General features: G+C 43.2%; 2 protein-coding genes across 2 annotated transcripts in view; one reads left to right on the top strand and one right to left on the bottom strand.

The window, feature by feature from the left end:
- USP10 (ubiquitin specific peptidase 10) overlaps positions 1-10,611 on the bottom strand; it is a 48,819-nt gene extending 38,208 nt beyond the window's left edge. Inside the window, exon 1 of the mRNA XM_006860285.1 lies at positions 10,606-10,611. Within this exon, the coding sequence (XP_006860347.1) occupies positions 10,606-10,611 (6 nt within the window). The remainder of the gene's footprint in view (positions 1-10,605) is intronic.
- Positions 10,612-14,973: 4,362 nt separating this feature from the next.
- The window catches only part of LOC102832720 (proline-rich protein 18-like), an 8,453-nt gene continuing 4,250 nt past the window's right edge, over positions 14,974-19,176 (top strand). The window contains exon 1 of the mRNA XM_006860286.1: positions 14,974-14,987. Within this exon, the coding sequence (XP_006860348.1) occupies positions 14,974-14,987 (14 nt within the window). The remainder of the gene's footprint in view (positions 14,988-19,176) is intronic.

Here is a 19,176-nt window from a genome sequence, read left to right on the forward strand (position 1 = left end):
GTTCAAGCTCACCAGCTGCTCCTTGGAAACCCTATACAGGGTCGCTATGGGTCGGAACCGACTCAACAGCACTTAACAACAACAATACACCCTAGCACTTAAGCAAGAAAAAGGAAGCCCTATGTCCACACACTTGCAATATATACAAAACCTGAATGCTGATGGTTCCAGCAGCTCTATTTGTAGCTGCCCCCTGCAGTGAGGTGCATGCATGCAGCAGTACTCAGACTTCAGAGGTCAGGAAACAGATCACCGGGTGTCAGGGTCTGGAACTGGTAGAGTTGATAATACAAAGGAGCAAAGGAACTTATGGGGGTGATAAAAGATCCACAGGGGAGACATGCAGGAGAAACCAGAACCTCGCTAGCTGTCAAGGAAGTGCATACCCACCAGTCCTCACAGTGACTGAACAGGGAATCACGGACAGGCGAAGAGACCATCCACAGCATGAAAGAGAAGCACTATGAGGAATGAGGGGGTGTGACCACAGACACAGAAGTCAGAAGACACCTTTTACTGTATCCTGAAAGAGACCTTAACAGATGAAGAACTATTTTTACGAAGAAAGACAAAAAGGCACCTCTGGAAGAGGGGGAAAGTCACAACACAGCGAGGATGGAAACAAAAGACACCCTAATAGTGCACGCCCCTCTAGTTTTTTATTATGGAGAAGACTAGAGGGCTCCCACTACCATCCTGGGTCTACATCTACAAAGCCCAGGTAAAGGAGTGACAAACTGGAAATCCCAGTGTCCATGTTAAATAAAAATATCAGAGAAGTTGACCTCGAAAATACAGATGAACTCTCCAATCTCAGTTCAAAGATGAGAAGAAGTTAAGACATTGACCGTTCAGTGCATACTAGAATTCTGCATGAAGCCACAGGAAACACCACTGCAAGACAGCACTGGGGTCGGTGAGGCCGCAGTCAGCACTCACAACCTGCAAACCTCTAAAAAAAACCATCTTCTCTTCAGAAATACAAACATGCTATCATATTAGTGGCTCTAGTCTTCAAAGGACTGATAGAAATAGGGTCAAGCTTCCTCTGAGGCAAAAAACTAGGACATAGAAACGGCCATCAATAAATACTTTGCTGTATTTGTTCCACTGTACTGTTTCCAAGGCAGTTGGACAACTATCCTTCAGCTCTCAGAACACTCACTCAGCCTCCCATTCACAGGTCACACAGGGTTAACTGACACAACCAAAGTCACAGTTAATAAAGAAATAGCTGAGAGGAAGTGCAAAGTTCTCTTTTCTCTCATTTCCTAGTACAATAAGGTGAATCTGAAAGACATAATATACTCAAGAACAAAACCCTGTACACCAATGTTCACTGTAGTGAAATTCACAATAGCCATCAAACACAACATGGTGCATACACATACAATGAACTATGTCTCAGCTATAAAGAGAAATAAGGCTCGGTTACATGCTGCAACATGAATGAACCTAGAAAATGTTTGCTAAGAGACTGAAGTAGAAACGGGACAACTATTTTGGAAAAGTCTGAGAGTTTCTTAAGGTATTTCCCCCAAGAGAAATGGTAACATGTGTCTACACTACAGGAAGAGTATGAATGAATGTACACAGCATTCATGCTCTCCATGACAGTAAAACCCTGGTGGTCACAACACAAATGTCACTGAGAGGTGGAAAGATGTAGATCATGGCACCACCACACAATGGACTATAACCCAGCACTGAAAAGGAAGGTACTCTTACACAAAACATGAACAAACAAAAGAAGCACAGAGATTCCCACCCAATGCTGTTGTTGTTGTTAGGTGCCACTGAGTCGGTACCAACTCATAGTGACCCTACGCACAACAGAATGAAACACTGCCTGGTCCTGGACCAACATCACAATCATTGCTACATTTGAGCCCACTGCTGCTGCCACTCCATTTGGGGGTCTTCCTCTTTTTCTCTGACCCTCCACTTTACCAAACATGACATCCTTCTCCAGGGACAGGTTCCCCTTCAACAATATGGCCAAAGTATGAGAAACACAGTCCGGACATCCTGGCTTCCAAGGAACATTCTGGCTGTACTTCTAACACAGATTTGTTTGTTCTTTTGACAGTCCATGGATCTTCTCTAACACAGTAACTCATACACATCAACTCTTCTACAGTCTTCCTGATTCACTGCCCAACTTTCGTATACGTATGAGGTTATTGAAAATACCAATGGCTTGGGTCAGATGCACTAGTCCTCAAACTGACATCTTTGCTATTCAACACTTTAAAGAGGCCATGTGCAAAAGATGTCCCAAATGCACTGGGGGGCAGACTTGTAGTATATACCCTTTGGCTAGTTGATGATGCATGGAGGGGACTGTAACCATGACAATGAAATGATATATGATAGAATGAATGTAAAACTAATGTTCTCCCATGTAAGCTATCACAAATTCACAATAAAACATTTTAAAAAAGAAAAAAGATGTGCCAAATGCAATATGTCATTTTATTTCTTGACTGCTGCTTCCATGAGTGTTGATGGTTGATCTGAGCAAAGTAAAGTCTTTAACAATTTCAATCTTTTCTCCATTTATATGGATGCTGTTTATTGGTTCAGTGGGAAGGATTTTTGTTTTCTTTATATTGAGGTGCAACCCACCCAATGCCAGCTATCAAATCAATTCCACCTCACTGCAGCCCTGTAGGACAGGGTTTCCAAGGCGGCCACTTGACAGAAGCAGGGTGCCACATTATTTCTTCCACACAGTGGCTGGTGGGTTTGAACCATGGACTTTCAAGGTCTTTAGCCACTGCACCCCCAGGGCTCCTTGAAAGATTGATTACATACTGTAGTTTCCATGTGAGCGAAATTCTAGAAAAGGCAAACTTTAACTTAGAGTGACAGACAGCAGATCAATAGTTGACAGGGAAGAAGACTGAGAGCAAAGGGACATAAATAAGGGAACTTTCTGGAGCATGGACATGTTCTACATCTTGACTGTGGTGGTAGTTACTCTCGTATGTATATCTGTCAAAACACAAAGTGTGCACTTAATATGGGTACCTTTATTGTATTCAATTATACCTCACTAAGGTTGACTAGGAGTCCTGGTGTGGCGCTGTGAGTTAATGAGCCAGACTGCAAAGCCATCTGAACTGCAAGGTCAGCGGTTCAAGCTCACCAGCTGCTTCTCAGAAACCCTACACAGGGTCGCTACGGGTCAGAATCGACTCAATGGCACTTAACAACAACAAGGACGACTTAAAAACATTGGAGCACAATCTATTTAAGGTGGACAAAGCAGCTGTGAGCCCTTGAAGATTAAGTAGCCTATTATTATTATCTTTCACGTTCCGTATGTACTCAGCATTTAAACATCCAGACACTGAGATTTCTAAAAAGATGCTGTGTTCTTTGTTCCAAAGACTCTCAATGGGGACACCTAAAAATACCTTTTTATTTTGCCACTTATCACTGTAAGGAGCCCTAGTGGCACAGTGGTTAAGCACTTGGCTGCTTAGCAAAAGGTCAAGTGGTTCAAACCCACCAGCCGCTCCAAGGGAAAATGATGAGGCTGTCTGATCCCATAAAGATCTATCATCTCAGAAACCACAGACAGGGTCACTATGAGTCCAAATCAACTTGTTGATGAAAGTGGGTGTCGTTTTTTTCTATAAGGAGCCCTGTTAAGTGCTGTCGACTCGGTTCCAATCCATAGCAACCCTGTATAGGGTTTCAGAGGAGCAGATGGTGAACTTGAACAACCAACCTTGCAGTTCAAACTGACTTTGCAGGTCAGCACATTAACCCACAGCGCCACCCCAGGTAGCAGATTAATAAAGCACTCAGCTGCTAACCAAACGGCCAACAGTCCAGACCCATAAGGAGAAAGCTGGGGCTCTTTGCCTCTGTAAGCCCTGCCAGTCAGTTCTGCTCTATCCTACAGGGCAGCTATGAGTCAGAAGGGGTAGGCTGCTTAGTTAGTGCACTAGTACTGTACTTGTGGCCTCCCCTCATCCGTCTTTAAGCCTTTGTCTCAAGGTAGCCCAATCATACCTGGCAGGCAGGCTCAGTCTTTACAATCATCTACCCCACAACCCCCCCACCCCTTGATTCAGAGGCCACCCTACATACACAATGACAAGTGGTGCCAAGAACACTGAGTCAAATGATTGTGGTCATTAAACAGCACCACAAGGGCAGAAACTTGTTAGTGGATCTGGTTCCGTGGGATTTTTCACTTACTGAAATATGCTGGAACCAAACCAACAAAAGCTTGGAGGAAAAGCATTTGGCTGCACCAGAGCTTCGTTGTAAAATGACATTCATGAAAACAGACGCCTGACCCCATGAACGACTTTCTTCTAATTTGCTGGCTATCTAAGATGTTCTCTTCAAATATCTTGGGAAATCTCAAACTGCCTAAACAAGAAGTACTTCTATTAGCTGGTATATATAACCCTCTCCTCCTTCCAATTTTAAGGACAGAATTTTCTCCTTAATGTGCTGTTTGATTGTTAATGAAAACCAGTTACCTAGAAGTGTTAGCCTAAGAGCTTAAGAGTTGCCAAATGCTGTATGATGAAAAGAAGGCACGCCAAAGAGCAACAGAAAACTAAGAATTCTGACCAAGATCAAGAAGAAGCAGGTCACAGTTTCCTTGTAACTTTCACCTTAGGATCTTATTCTCCAAAAACTATACATGCACAACTTTAAGTTACTTTACCAGCCAAAATAACAGCTCACACCTAATCTTTAATCATGTCTTTTACTGTTAAGTTTTTAAATCTTTATTAGAAAAACCTCACTTGAGACTTCATGAAGTTCCCCAAAATGCGTTTATCTAGCACTCAGAACTCGAGCACCCTGGAAGCTAACAAATGCTCCGTTGTGGAGCTGCAGACAGGTGGTGGTGCTCACCGAGGTGGAAGCACAGCAGCTGTGCAAAGACCCTCACACACACACACGGGAAACAAAGACCAAACCCACTGCCACTGAACCCACTCTGACTCATAGGGACCCTAGATGGGATTTCCAGGCCTTATCTTTCTCCTGGGAAGCAGCTGGTGCATTTGAACTGCCAATTTTGTTAGCTAGGAGCCCCAGGCCTAACCACAGCGTTACTATTACATCACAAACGCTGATGCAACAGGAGGCCAGACACATTGGACTCTGGCTTCAGAGTCTCAGGGTTCACTTAGCCTCCTGGACAGCATCCTGTGTGGTTCTAATGTGCAGTTAGGACTCAGAGTCAGTGTGGGGGAGGCCCCGTACCCCAAAAAAGATGGGAGAAAACAGCAGACCTAGGAGGCAGCAACCTGGACTCCTCCTCCACCTGGTTACACCTGACTCAAAAACAGAACTTTGATAAAACAATTATTAGTGAGTATTCGTTTTATACAAGGACTTTATAAACAACATCCCAAGCAGCTGTTTTCACAATGGGAACTTTTTTAGCGCTTTTAAAGGTGTACTGATCATTAACTTGACAAGATGAAACTAAGTATCAATCAGAAGGAAAAACAGTAATGTCACAAGAATGATACAAAAATTCAACTCCTGTGCCCCTTTTCAGAAATGTCATTTGCACAAAAAACACTTCTTTTGTAAACAAATGTATTTTCCCATTTAACTCACTGAACAAACTTCCATCTCCAATACTATTTTCTCAAAAGTAATCTTCCAATTCAACCCAAGATCACTACCTGCTCTGAAGCCAGTCAACCTCTCTAGGTCCATATAGTAGGGCTGTCTGGACCCAGTAAGTGGGTAAGGGTGGTGAGGGCACTGGGTTTGCATCAGTAGCTGTCATCTGGCTATATAAGCATGTTCTTTGGGAAACAGTCCCAAACAGTTACACAACTCACCTAGCTGGAGTTATGACACAGCACTGGAAAGGAGGACAAAGCTGTCCCCCTGACCCTTTGGCACTGTGGTCCTGACCTTCACTTGTACAACTAGAACTAGTCCTAGTCCTAAACATACTTCATGACAACCAGGTACTGCCTTTATTGTTTCTGCCAACTAGTCCCTGTATACATTATGTCCACTAAAGGCAAGACACACTGCTAGCCACAGTGGGGATGAGGGAGGAGACTCAGACCCCACCAGGCTACTCAGTGGCCACCGTACTCTTATTTCAAAGCACGTGTCATGTTGTTAGGTGCCATCGAGTTGGTTCTGACTCATAGTGACCTTTAGCACAGTAGAACCAAACCCTGCGCAGTCCTGCGCCATCCTCATAATTGTTATGTTTGAGCCCACCGTTGCTGCCACTGCGCCAGTCCACCCTTATTGAAGGTCTTCCTCTTTTTTGCTGACCCTCCTCCAATTTATCAGGCATGATGTACTTCTCCAGGGACTGGCCCGCCCTGATAACAGGTCCAAAGTACAAGATATGAAGTCTCGCCATCCTAGCTTATCACCTGTTATAGCCCTAGGAAAATGCTCACCTGTACTTACTGAGATTTAGGACATCCTTTTACCACATGACACCTCTACTGGCCTGGGCCACCCCCTCTCTCAGGGCTCCCAGAGACGCTCCAGGTCTGGAATGCGTTTCCTTCTATTACAGAAAAATGATCCACAAATTAGCATGGATAACACAAACCTATGTTTCTGCCCAAAATAAATCAATGGCCAACATGTTTTACTTTGTGTCCACGTTAAAGAGAAACGTGTGTTTGTCGAGCAGGCACGAACTCCGGCAGTACCACAATGACCACTGTTCCAGTTCAGCTGAATGTGAAGTTATACACTAGTTACAGCCAGCTAGGCTTCCAGCCCCAAACTGAACAGAAGGCTTTTTAGGATGGAAAAAAAGAAAGATCTTTCTCACTGAACAGAACTAGTTACAGAATGAAAAAAATGCATCTCTTGGCATTTCACTCACATTATGTTGTTGTGATACCAAAGAGGCAAGAGGTCAACAAGAAGCAAGACGGAGCCAACCACAAGTGGCATCAGGTTGTCACAGACTACAGGCAAAGACTGTTTTAAGTTGATGAATCCATGACCAGAAACGAAACCTCCAGGATGAATGAGAAAGTGCGGCCTCTGGGATATCTGAGGATCATGCTGAAATGAGCTGTGGGGGAGCTGGGGATGCCCCTGGGCCGCAGAACAGACCACAGACTGGCTGGTGCCCCCGGAAGCCCTGGGGAGTGTTATCTGTACATTGACCTTAACCAGCTCTCTGTGTAGCAGCTTATAAACCCCAACTCAGGCCATGTGGAAAATGAATTCATTAACTGGGTGGGTAATGAACTTCAATCTAGAGGACCTAACTCTGGTGGATCTTCAAAGTGGCAAAATGTTTGGGTTTCTCATGCTGGTTTAATCTGTTCCAACTGTCCCACAATGCAGTGCTAAAATTAGAAGGGCGTAAATTGGTACAAATCTCTCTATACAGGTTTTTGTTCACACCTAACCTAGGTTGGAGAAGTTATAAATATGATTTTTCTCCTAGCATGATTGGTTGTTCTTAATCATGAAGAAGTGCTACACATGACAGGTAAAAAGGATATATACAAAGACACACAGAGGCTCTAAAACTGGCTGAGATAACCTGAGAAACCTATCTAGAATACAAATGTGAAGACCTGATTCACACTTAAGTGTCTGGAGAGAAGTCTCCTTCTGAGCAAGGTGCCCGGTGACCGTGATGAAAGAAAGGCGTTTGTCCAAAATACAATGGAAAAACCACTACTACACACAGTGAGAGAAGCCAAGGGTTTTAAAGTTTGCTACAAATAGGGCTGAAACTTGAAAATGCCTGAAGAGTGGTAGAACATCACAGGGAACAGCCTTTCTTTTTATTTTCTTGGATCAAAGTCAGGAGAAAAAAGATTGTTTTTGAAGGTGTCCCCTAAAAAAAAAGAGAGAGAGAGAATAATACCCCAGAGGATCTAACGGATGACTTTTCCCAGTTATCACTGCAGGCATTCCAGGGCGATTTGCCTTGTACTAACCTGCCTCAAGGTCCCCAAAGAAATGCTCTACTCCCCCCGCCCAGTTTTACGGTTTGAGATACTTGGAGCGGTGAAGTAAGCAGAGTATACTTCTAGAGCAAGAAGAGCCCCAAGAATCAAGTTCCTGACAGCCCCCAAATCTGCATCTGAGCAATAATACCGATGCTTTCAAAAACCCGTGGTCCCGGCAGGTACCCATCCCTTGGAATATCAAAGTCCCTCAGATCTCTCCTGACTCTTGTCTAACCACCTCATCTACATATCCAATTCAACCACACACACACACACACACACACACACACACACACACACACACGCCACACTCAGCCTTTGACACTCAGCAGTTCTCCTCGTGTGCCCTTGTCACCACTTCCCTGCCTGGGAAACTACAGCTCAAATCTCACTGTTTCTAGAAGAGGCATCCCTTCAGCTTCTCACCCGTTTATAATCCTGTTACTCACAAATATCTTGGAAGTCCTGGAGGGACACCAGCTGCTCCTCTGAAACCCTATACAGGGTGGCTGTTAGAACCGACTTGACGGCATTTCACAACATCCTGAATCCAGCCACCTTCTCACCATCTCTACCACACCCTTCTCAATGAAAACTCCCAGAACCCTAACTGATGCCCCATGTACCCAGAGCAACCAGAGAGGGTTCCCAAACTGCAGTCTGACTGCAAAGCTCTTCGGTCATGGTCAAATGTGGAGTCATCCTTCTCAAAGGCCACCCTCTACGGGCTTTCCATCTTCTCACCTAGACACAGAACTCCAGTTCTTATGTCAAGACACAAAGGCACATTTTCCTCAGTTCTCTTAACTTCTCCACACTTCCCTCAGCCAGTCTGAGCATCTTAAGAGAATGCATCATTTCTAGGGGAACCCTTGTTTGATACACCCCAACCCCCCATTCAGGGCACACTAACGGAGCTATGTTCCTTTCCTTCATTTGTTGGTTTGAAATGATACAGACAGTCCTGTGGTTATTTGATTAGCAGCTGTCTCCCTCACTAGGCTTGTTGGCAAAGGGGACAATGTCTGCCACATAGCAGCAACTCACTATCTGCTACGTGAATGAAAGTTCTTAACTAGGTTGTCATGCCTTCTGTTACAGGAACATGCTAAGGAGCACATGCTCTTACTATGCTAAGACGGGGTTTACCAAGTAGCCTGTCTCTCTCGCCTTCTACTCCATGAACGCCAAACACAGGAACTCTGTCTCTCCAGCTCAATATTCTCAATGCCCAAAGCAAACCCACTGGCATCGAGTGGATTCCAACTCTTAGTGAGATGAAATCTTTATGAGAGGAGACAGCTTCATTTCCTCCCATGGAGTGGATAGTGGTTTGAACTGCCGGCCTTTAAAATTAGCAGCTCAACCCCAACGCTTTCCTAATGCCCAGCAATCAAAAATCTTTGTTCAATGAATGAATAAGCACAAAAGATAGAGTTCTTTGCATGTGGTTCTGACTACAAGTTCTTTCCAAGTTCAGCAGTGGCATTTCCCTGGGAAGACCTGCCCTTTGCATGGCAGTCAAGTCAGAAGAGTCTACATGGCTCTGGGCGGCTGCTTGTGATGAGGAGGTCCTTCCGTACTCTCTTTTGTCAGTACAGGGGAGAAGGAGAAGCTCTGATATTGGAGAAGATGGGGGACAGTCAGGCTAACTGTCCACTTCTCCACTAGTCACTAAGGCAAGAGGGTCTACCAATCTCTTCAGCTAATGAGCGGTCAGGTCTCTGGGTCATTTCCTCAAGTGCAGAGTTGCCAGGAAGATAAACAAGATGGTAAGTCAGAAAATATTGCTATTGGAGTTCCAGTTCAGATGTGCCAGTGTTTATTACACACAAAACGTGTCTGCAGACAAGTTCTCTCAGGAATACAATTGTCTTAGTCTCATCAAGGAGTCCTGCTGTGGCACTGTGGGTTCATGAATGCGCTGAACTGCAAAGTCGGTCTGAACCTCAAGGTAACCAGTTCAAGCACACCAGACACTCCTTGGAAACCCTATACAGGCTCATCATGGGTTGGTACTAACACACCGGCACTTAGCAACAACAATTTCATCAAGGTGCCTTTAAATAAAAAAGGGTCCCATCAAAACAGTGGCTTCTCAGGGGATCTGCGGGACCAGCTCAATTCAAAGGTGAGATGTAAGCTCAGCTTAGAAGGTAACCGTGACTGTGTCTTCGGATTCTGAAGAGGCCTACTTGTTAGATTTTCTCAGTGGACACAGAAGATCACAGGGGTTTACGATGAGGAGATTGAAAAACTGGCACTGGTGACAAAAATGCCAGGAGAAGTTGTACCGAGGAATGTCTCTGCATCACGATACAACCTGTGTGTCCTTTGAGGGTGGCAAGGGCTGTCCTACAAGCATTTCCTTGGGAAACCTTACCCTACCCATCCTATAGTCCTGAGCTTGCCTTTCAGACTACTTTTTGTTCCCCAAACTCAAAAGAACACTGAAAATGAACACAATTTTTGAGTCTCTTGAGAATACCAAACTGCAGTTTGACAACATATCAGAAAATACAGAATTCTTCAAGGCAGGGTTAGAGACACAGAACTTCTGCCTTTAGCAATGTATAGACCTTGATGGAGGCCAGTTTTGATACTCCTGTTTAATAAAGGTTCTATGGTTTTGTAGCAATACCCTTTGACTTACCTTCATATCTGAATGTGAATCACATCTTTTAACCATAAAAAAGTTGTACAGCACAGCTACTATTATTAAGCTGTTGAATGTCTCCAAAATGTTTGGGCAACACTTTATTGTGTACATTCCCAGAACTTCTCCAGGACCCTCTGTGTGCTGGGTCCTCAGATGCCACTTTCACGCCACACACAGGCTCTATTTCCTGGTGCGATCAAGGACAAGTCAGAAGCTTTCCTACACCTAAGTTGCTGTTGTTGATAAGTGCCATTCAGTCAGTTCTGACTCACAGCGACCCTGTATAGGGTTTCCAAGGAGTAGCTAGTGGGTTTGAACCACCAACCTTGTGGTTAGCAGTCCAGTGCATATCCTACAGCGCCACACCAGGACTCCATACTTGAGTGCTGTTCCCATTGAGAAGTGCCATTGGGTCAGTTCCGACTCACAGCGACCATGTATAGGGTTTCCGAAGAGCGGCTGATAGGTTTGAACTGCTGATTTTGTGCTTCAATACAACCTTGCAGTCCAGTGCATTATCCTGCAGCACCACATCAGGACTCCACAACTTGCATAGATGTCTTCAATAATTTATTGTTGTTGTTTACTGCCGTCGAGTCGGTTCCAACCGATAGCAACCCTGTATAGGGTTTCCAAGGAGCAGCTGGTGAGCGTGAACCGCTAACTTTACAGTTCAAACAGCTTTGCAATATGGCGCATTAACCTACAATGCCACACCAGGACTTCAATAATTTGGGGGGAGGGAGAGGGGAACTGCTCTAAAAAGTTCAGTGACTTTATCTGGTTGAAGGAGCTCTGGCAGCATAGTGGTTACAAATCGAGCTGCTAATCTCACAGTCAGCAGTTCGAAACTACCAGCTGTTCAGCAAAAGATGATGCTTTCTGCTCCCATAAAGATTTACAGCCTCAGAAACCTGTACAGGGTTCCCTATAAGTTGGAATAGACTCCATGGCACATAACAACACAACAACATGGATTAAGAATGGGAAGAAGAAAATGGTGTATTTCAATTTAAATACTTTTGCACTGTTGGCACATTTTAAAAACAACATCTGCCTATTTTGTAATTAAAAACAAAATCAATAGACTTTTAGCACAATGCACCCCACATAAAAGCCAGTGGTGAAACATCAAAGTCTTCCAATCAGTTAAGTCTTATTTCCTTCATTCAGTCCACAAACTGAGGAACTACTATGGGAAGGCAGTGTGAATAACTAACTCGTCTAAGAAGCACTCTGGCAAAGCAGAAAAAGCTCAAAATTTAGACGTCCACAGACTTGCTTTACACTCCTGATCACTCCCTTTCCATAACCTCTTTGGATCTCCCCGACTCCAGAGGAAAGTGGTGACAATCTCTCTCAAGACCACAGAAGGGAGGAGGGCAGGCTGTCTGGAAGGAGCACGAAGTTCTTACGGTCCACAGCACCTGGCGATGCTCTGCACTTCACCCTAAGTATGGGCCTCCTCGCCTGACTATCATTCAGGTTTCAAATAAACACATAAGGAAACATATTGAAAACCATTTAAGGGAAATTATTGCTTAAAATAGCAAGAGAAGTTAAAAAAGTCACCATCAGGCATGAATCTCCCAAAACTCTAACGTTTATATAGGCCAAACTAAACTGTATTTTCCATGTCTCCTCTATTTCCTCCCAAAGCTTATGGAATACTAGGCAACGGTGAATAATAATGATGAATCCGCAAAGCTCCTCACCACATGGATGAACCTGAAGGACACTGTTGCTGTTCAGTGCCATCTGGTCTGCCAAGTGGAATTAGTCCACCACAAAAGGGCTGTCCTGCTACAGCAATGGGTGGGAGCTAAGGGGGAAAATGTAGCAGATACATTTTAATGAATGTTTCTATGCATCTTAGTAAACCTAAATATGTTTCTACGCAAAAAAAAAGTCCTCTTTTGCCCTAAAAAGAAAAGGTAGGACACGTATTTAAATCGCAACTTGCTTAGCTCCTCTTTCGAGTTACGTTGATATTGTTAGTTACCCATTTAGTCTGAATGAAGGTGCCCTGACATGTGCAGAGTACAACTGCTGCACGGGACTTTCAGGCTGCGACCGTTCCAAAGCAGATCGCCAGACCTGTCTTCTGGGTGAGTTTAAACTGTGCACCTTTTGGTTAGTAATCAAGTTGAGTCAGGTGCAAACTATCTAAAGAGAGAGAAATGCAAATAAAAGGATGCTAGAAAGCCTCTTGACAGCAATTAGAACACCAAATAAATTCACAATCTAATTGGTCCTAAATTTAAGCTAATATAACATCATTTAAGTTGGCAAAGGACACCACCATATTTACACAAGAACAATTAAACAATGTGGACTGGAACTCATTAGAGGACATGGCAAATCAAAATTTGCTCAATAGAATCATATATTAAATGCTCTCAGGCTGTTCCACTTCACAAGATCCAAGGCTTATAAAATGTAATTTATATAGAAATCCAGTTTTATTCAATATATTTAAAAGCATCCAAATGAGTACTTTTGTTTGACATATACAATAGTAAACTTTTCTTGGTAAATAGGGATGAGAATGAATTGAGTCATCCCCACCTAATGAAAGCAGTTCCAGGGATGTATTCTAGGATGCCAACCTGCCGACCACAGTAACAGGTCCCCAACATGAGCTCACCTTATTTTGTGCAGTTTCAAAGTCTGAGTTTTTCCTTACATTTGGTTTCCTAATACCAAGCATACCTGGTACCTTATACATACAGTTTCCCAGTAGCTCTGATGAGAATGTATGTGTGGATCTGTCATAGTAAATCTTTTGCTACCTTTGATATTATACTGCCAGGAAACCAAGAGTCTATCAATGTGACTGTACGCAAGACAAATATAAGACAAAAAGGAGCATTTCCTCAGATAACAAGGACAAATGGAGAAGCAAAAATCCACCATAACCAGAATTTTTTTTTTTTTTTTTTTAAAGGGAAGCTACTCAAAAGCTGCTGCTAGGTATGAAAGCTTCTGTTGTGGCACTAAGATCACCACTGGACTGCGAAGCACAAGGTCAGCAGTTCAAACCCACTATGGTCCTCGGAAATCAGATACAGGGCTGCTATGAGTTGGAATCAACTCAATGGCACTTAATAAGAGCGGGGTTATAACCTCCTTATTAGGAGGGACCTTCATCGCCAAAAGCACTGGTTCTGAAGTCCCAGAATCGGAGACTGTAGGCTGAAGAGATGCCCTTGAACTGATCATCACAACACTGAACTGAGAATCCATCAGGGGAATGACCAATGGTGCTACAGACATGGCCCAAGGAAGCTGAGGACCATAAGTAACCATCATTATTGTGGCAAGCCCAGCCTAACCCTTTCATGCACATCACCTACCAATGCTCATGTAGACCAGAGAAGATGTGAGAAGACAGTTTAATCCTCTCTGACTTTACCTTTTCCCCCTTGAGCCCCCAAACATCCTCTATAACTCACTTATCCTACTCCCAGAAGACCTCAAGCAAAACAAAGATTCTAAAAGGGAAGAATAGGTCTAAACAGGATGTTTTAAGGGTGGGGTGGAGTGGGGTGGAATGGAGTTCTTGGGTGGTAGCTGCTACATTCTGAGGACTTCTGCTGAAAATGGGATCACAGCCGAGGAGCACTCAAATCGTCAGAAAACAGTTTAGCTCATGAAAAATCTGTCACTGAAGATTCTACATCCGGCCTTAGGATGCATTCTACAACTTCTGGACCCTGAAGCAAATACAATAAATATACCCCAGGATTTATCTGTAATTTATCTATACAAGATCTTAATCCAGTCTTGTATTGAAAAATGACCAAAGACCATTTCAAACAAATGTAAAAATGCAATACAAGCGTATGTAGGTCTCTGGAAATAAACATCTACACTGCTGATGTAGCACTAAGTGACAAATGACAGTGATCCTATGGCCCAAGGCCAGCAAATTCCATTGTAAAGAGTTTTATCTTGCATGCCTGGCAGCAAATACAAATGTATCCGCCTAATGACAAATTCAACAGTAAACCATTTCCACCATTTCTCAGACTCTAAGACCTATCAGGCCACCACTCGTCTGTCAGTTTGTCGTACTGTGGTGGCTTGTGTGATGCTGTGATTCTGGAAGCTATGTCACTGGTATTTTAAATACCAGCAGGGTCACCCATGGTGGACAGGTTTCATTCAGATGAGCTTCTAGATGAAGACAGACTAGGAAGAAGGAGTGACGAACTACTTCTGAATATTTAGTCACTGAAAACCTTATGAATAGCAGAGAAACACTGTCAGATACAGTGCTGGAAAATGAGCCCCTCAGGTTGGAAGGCACTCAAAATGTGACTGGGGAAGAGCTGCCTCCTCAAAGTAGAGTTGACCGTGATGACGCGAATGGAGTAAAGCGCATGGGAGAGAAAAGAACGCGGGACCTTCATTTGCTGATGGGCACAACTCACAATGAAGAGAAACAGCTGTAAACATCCACTGAAAACCGGAACATGGAATGTATGAAGTCTGAATCTGAGAAACTGGAAGCTGTCTAAATGAAATGGACGCATCAACATCGAGATCTTAGGCATTACTGAGCTGAGCTGGCCATCTTGAAACTGATGACCACATGGTTTACTATACCGGAAATGACAAACTGAAGAGGAATGGTGTTGCATTCGTTGTCAAAAAGAACATATCCAGATCAGTCATGAGGTACAATGCTGTCTATGATAGGATAATATCCACGCGCCTACAAGGAAGCCCAGTTAATAATACCACTATTATTCAAATTTATGTACCAACCACTAAAGCCAGTGAGGACGAAATAGAAGAATTCTACCAACTTCTTCAATCTGAAATTGATCAAACATGCAATTAAGATGTATTGATCATTACTGGTGATTGGAATGCAAAGGTAGGGAGCAAAGAGGAAGGTTCAGTGGTTGGGAAATATGGCCTTGGTGATAGAAATGATGCTGGAGAACACATGATACAATTCTACAAAACCAATAATTTGTTCATTTCAAATACCTGCTTTAGACAGCATAAGAGACAACTATACATACACATGGACCTCACCAGATGGAATACACAGAAATCAAATTGACTACATCTGTGGAAAGAGATGATGGAGAAGCTCCATATCATCAGTCAAAACATGGCCAGGGGCAGACAGTGGAAGAGACCATCAATTACTCATTCATATGCAAATTCAAACTGAAGCTGAAGAGAATGAAAACAAGTCCACAAAAGCCAAAATATGACCTTGAATATACCCCACCTGAATTTAGGGATCATCTGAAGAACAGATTTGATACACTAAACACTAAAGACCGAAGACTAGAAGAGTTGTGGGATAACATCAAGAACATCATACATGAAGAAAGCAGTAAGTCATTAGGACAAGAAAGAAGAAAAAGGTCAAAATGACTGTCAGAAGAGACTGAAACTTGCTCTCCAGTGTAGAGATGCTAAAGCAAATGGAAGAAATGAGGAGGTACAAGAGCTGAACAAAAAATTTCAAAGCTCAGCTCGATAAGATAAAGCCAAATATTACAACAAAATGTACAAAGATCTGGAATGAGAAAACGAAAAAGGAAGCATTTCTCAAGCTGGGGGAACTGAAGAAAAAATTCAAGCCTCGAATTTTCGTTATTGAAAGATTCTCTGGGAAAATTACTAAGTGATGCAGAAAGCATCAAGAGAAGATGGAAGGAATCCACAGAGTCACTGTACCAAAATGAAATGGTTCATGTTCAACCATTTCAAGAGGTAGCATATGATCGGTAGCCAATGATACTAAAGTAAGAAGTCCAAGGTGCATTGAAGGAACTGGCAAAGAACAAGGCACCAGGAATTAATAGAACAAAAATTGAAATCTTTCAACAAAGTGAGGCGGCACTGAAGGCACTCCCTCATCTATGCCAAGAAATGTGGAAGACGGGTATCTGGCCAACTGACCGGAAGAGATCCATATCTGTGCTCATTCCAAAGAGAGGTGCCCTAACGGAATGCGGAAATCATCGGACATTCTCTTTGATAGCCCACGCGAGTGAAGTTTTACTAAGGGTAACACAGAAATGGCTGTAAGCATACATTGACAGAGAACTTCCAGAGGTTCAAGCCAGATTCAGAAGAGGCCATGGAATGAGGGATATCAATGCTGATATCCGATGGATGGATCTTAGCTGAAAGCAGAGAATACTAGAAAGATGTTTACCTGTGCTTTATTGACTATGCAAAGGCTTTCGATTGTGTGGCTCATGACAAGATATGGACAACATTGTGAAGTATGAGTAATCCTGAACACTTAAATGTGCTCATGAGGAATCAAATAGAACATGGAAACACTGAATGGTTTAAAATTAAGAAACGTGTGTGACAAGACTGTATTCTTTCACCATACTTATTCAACCTGTATGCTGAGCAAATCATCTGAGAAGCTGGGTTATATGAAGAAAAACGTGGCATCAAGATTGGAGGAAGACTCATTAACAACCTGCGATAAGCAAATGATACAACCTTGCATGCTGAAAGAGAAGAGGACTTAAAATATTTACTGATGAAGATAAAAGAGCATAGTGTTCGGTATGGATTACATCTCAATGTAAAGAAAACAAAAATCCTCACCACTGGACCAATAAACAACATTCTTATCAATGGAGAAAAGACTGAAGTTATCAAGGACTTCATTATCAACACTCACGGTACCAGCAGTCAAGAAATCAAAGGGCATATTGCATTAGGCAAATCTCCTGCACAAAACCTTTTTAAAGTGTTGAAGAGCAAAGATGTCAGCTTGAGGACTAAGGTGCGCCTGACCCAAGCCATGGTATTTTTCAATAACCGCATATGCATGTGAAAGCTGGACAGTGAATAAGGAAAACAGTAAAAGAACTGATGCATTTGAGTTATGGTGTTGGAGGAGAATATTGAAAGTGTCGTGGGCTGCCAAAAGAACCAGTAGATCCATTTTGGAAGAAGTGCAGCCAGAGTGCTCCTTGGAGGCTAAAATGGCCAAACTTTGTTTCTCATACTTGGGACATATTGTCAGGAGGGACCAGTCGCTGGAGAAGGATATCATATTTGGTAAGGTGGAGGGTAAGAGAAAAAGAAAAAGACCCCCAACAAGATGGATTGGCCAAGCGGAAGCATCTCTGGGCTCAAGCGTGGCAACAACTGTGAGGTTGGCCCAGGATCAGGCAGTGTTTCGTTCTGCTGTGCATAAGGTCGCTATGAGTCGGTACCGACTCGATGGCACCTAAAACACCAACAAATCAGTAAGAAATGTCCTAAGCAACCTCATGTAATGTGGTAAAACATAGGTCCATTAATTGTTGTTGTTAAGTGCTGTCCAGTCTGTTATGACTCATAGCGACCCTGTACAGGGTTTCCGAAGAGTGGCTGGTGAACTTGAACCACCAACCTTGCAGTTCAAACCCACCTTCTGGTCCAGTGCATTATCCCACAGCGCCACACCAGGACTCCAAGTCCTTGTTGTTGTTGTTGTTAAGTGCCGTCGAGTCGGTTCCGACCCATAGCGACCCTGTACAGGGTTTCCGAGGGTGTAAATCCTTACGGGAGTAGAAAGCCTCATCCTTCTCCCGCGGAGCGGCTGGTAGTTTCGAACCGCTGACCTTAAGGTTCGCAGCCCGATTCGTAACCACTACGCTACCAGAGCTCCTTAGAGTAAACATTGCAGCATCTCAAATCATTTTATTTACATCAGCTGCTCACTGGCACTGTGGGTTATGGTGTTTGCTCCTGAAAGATTTCCAGTCTCAGAAACGCTATATAAGATCACTATGAATTAGAATTAACTCAACAGAAAAAGATTCACTATGTAAAGGAGTCCTGGGGGTGCAGTGGCTGCTAACCAAAAGGTCAATGGCTCAAACCCACTAACTTTTTCAAGGGAGAAAGAGGTGTCAGGCTGTCTGTTTCCATAAAGGTTTGCAACTTTGGAAACTCTAGCCCTAATGGGCAATTCTACTCTGTCCTCAGAGTCAGAATCAACTTGCGGGTGGTGGGTTTGGTTTCTTTGGAGTATTACTACAAACTAACAAAGACTGGGGTGAGCCTGCCACAAAGCATGAAGGACAGGAGCCAACCACATGAGACACATTTGTGTCAAGTCAGGCAGCTTTATTTTGGTGAATTCACTACAAAGGACTTCAACAATCACCAAAAAAGGGTTTTAAGAACCAGAGAACTGGCCTTCAAACTAGTTATCCAAAGTCATTCCCTCACATCAGCCAATACTCATCAACGAGAGCCATCCTGACATTCAGATTCTCAAAGTCCATCATTCACCTGTGAAAATACTCAAAGCTTCAGTAATGTTCCAAGTTTTACACTTCAAGGAAAAGGGTTAAAATCCCCTGCTTTTCATGAATATGGAAAAATAAGCTGTAAACTATGTTTAAAAAAAAAATTGAAGTGTAATTTTTAACAACCCAATTTTTAAAAAGAACCTTTACCATTTGTGGTTATTACCAACAGATTCTCTGGGCAAATTATTGAATGATGCAGAGGGCATCAAGAGAAGATGGAAGGAATACACAGAGTCATTGTACCAAAAGGAAATGGTTAATG

This window comes from Chrysochloris asiatica, unplaced genomic scaffold (genome assembly GCF_000296735.1).
Source record: "Chrysochloris asiatica unplaced genomic scaffold, ChrAsi1.0 scaffold00037, whole genome shotgun sequence".
NCBI classification, from domain to species: domain Eukaryota; kingdom Metazoa; phylum Chordata; class Mammalia; order Afrosoricida; family Chrysochloridae; genus Chrysochloris; species Chrysochloris asiatica.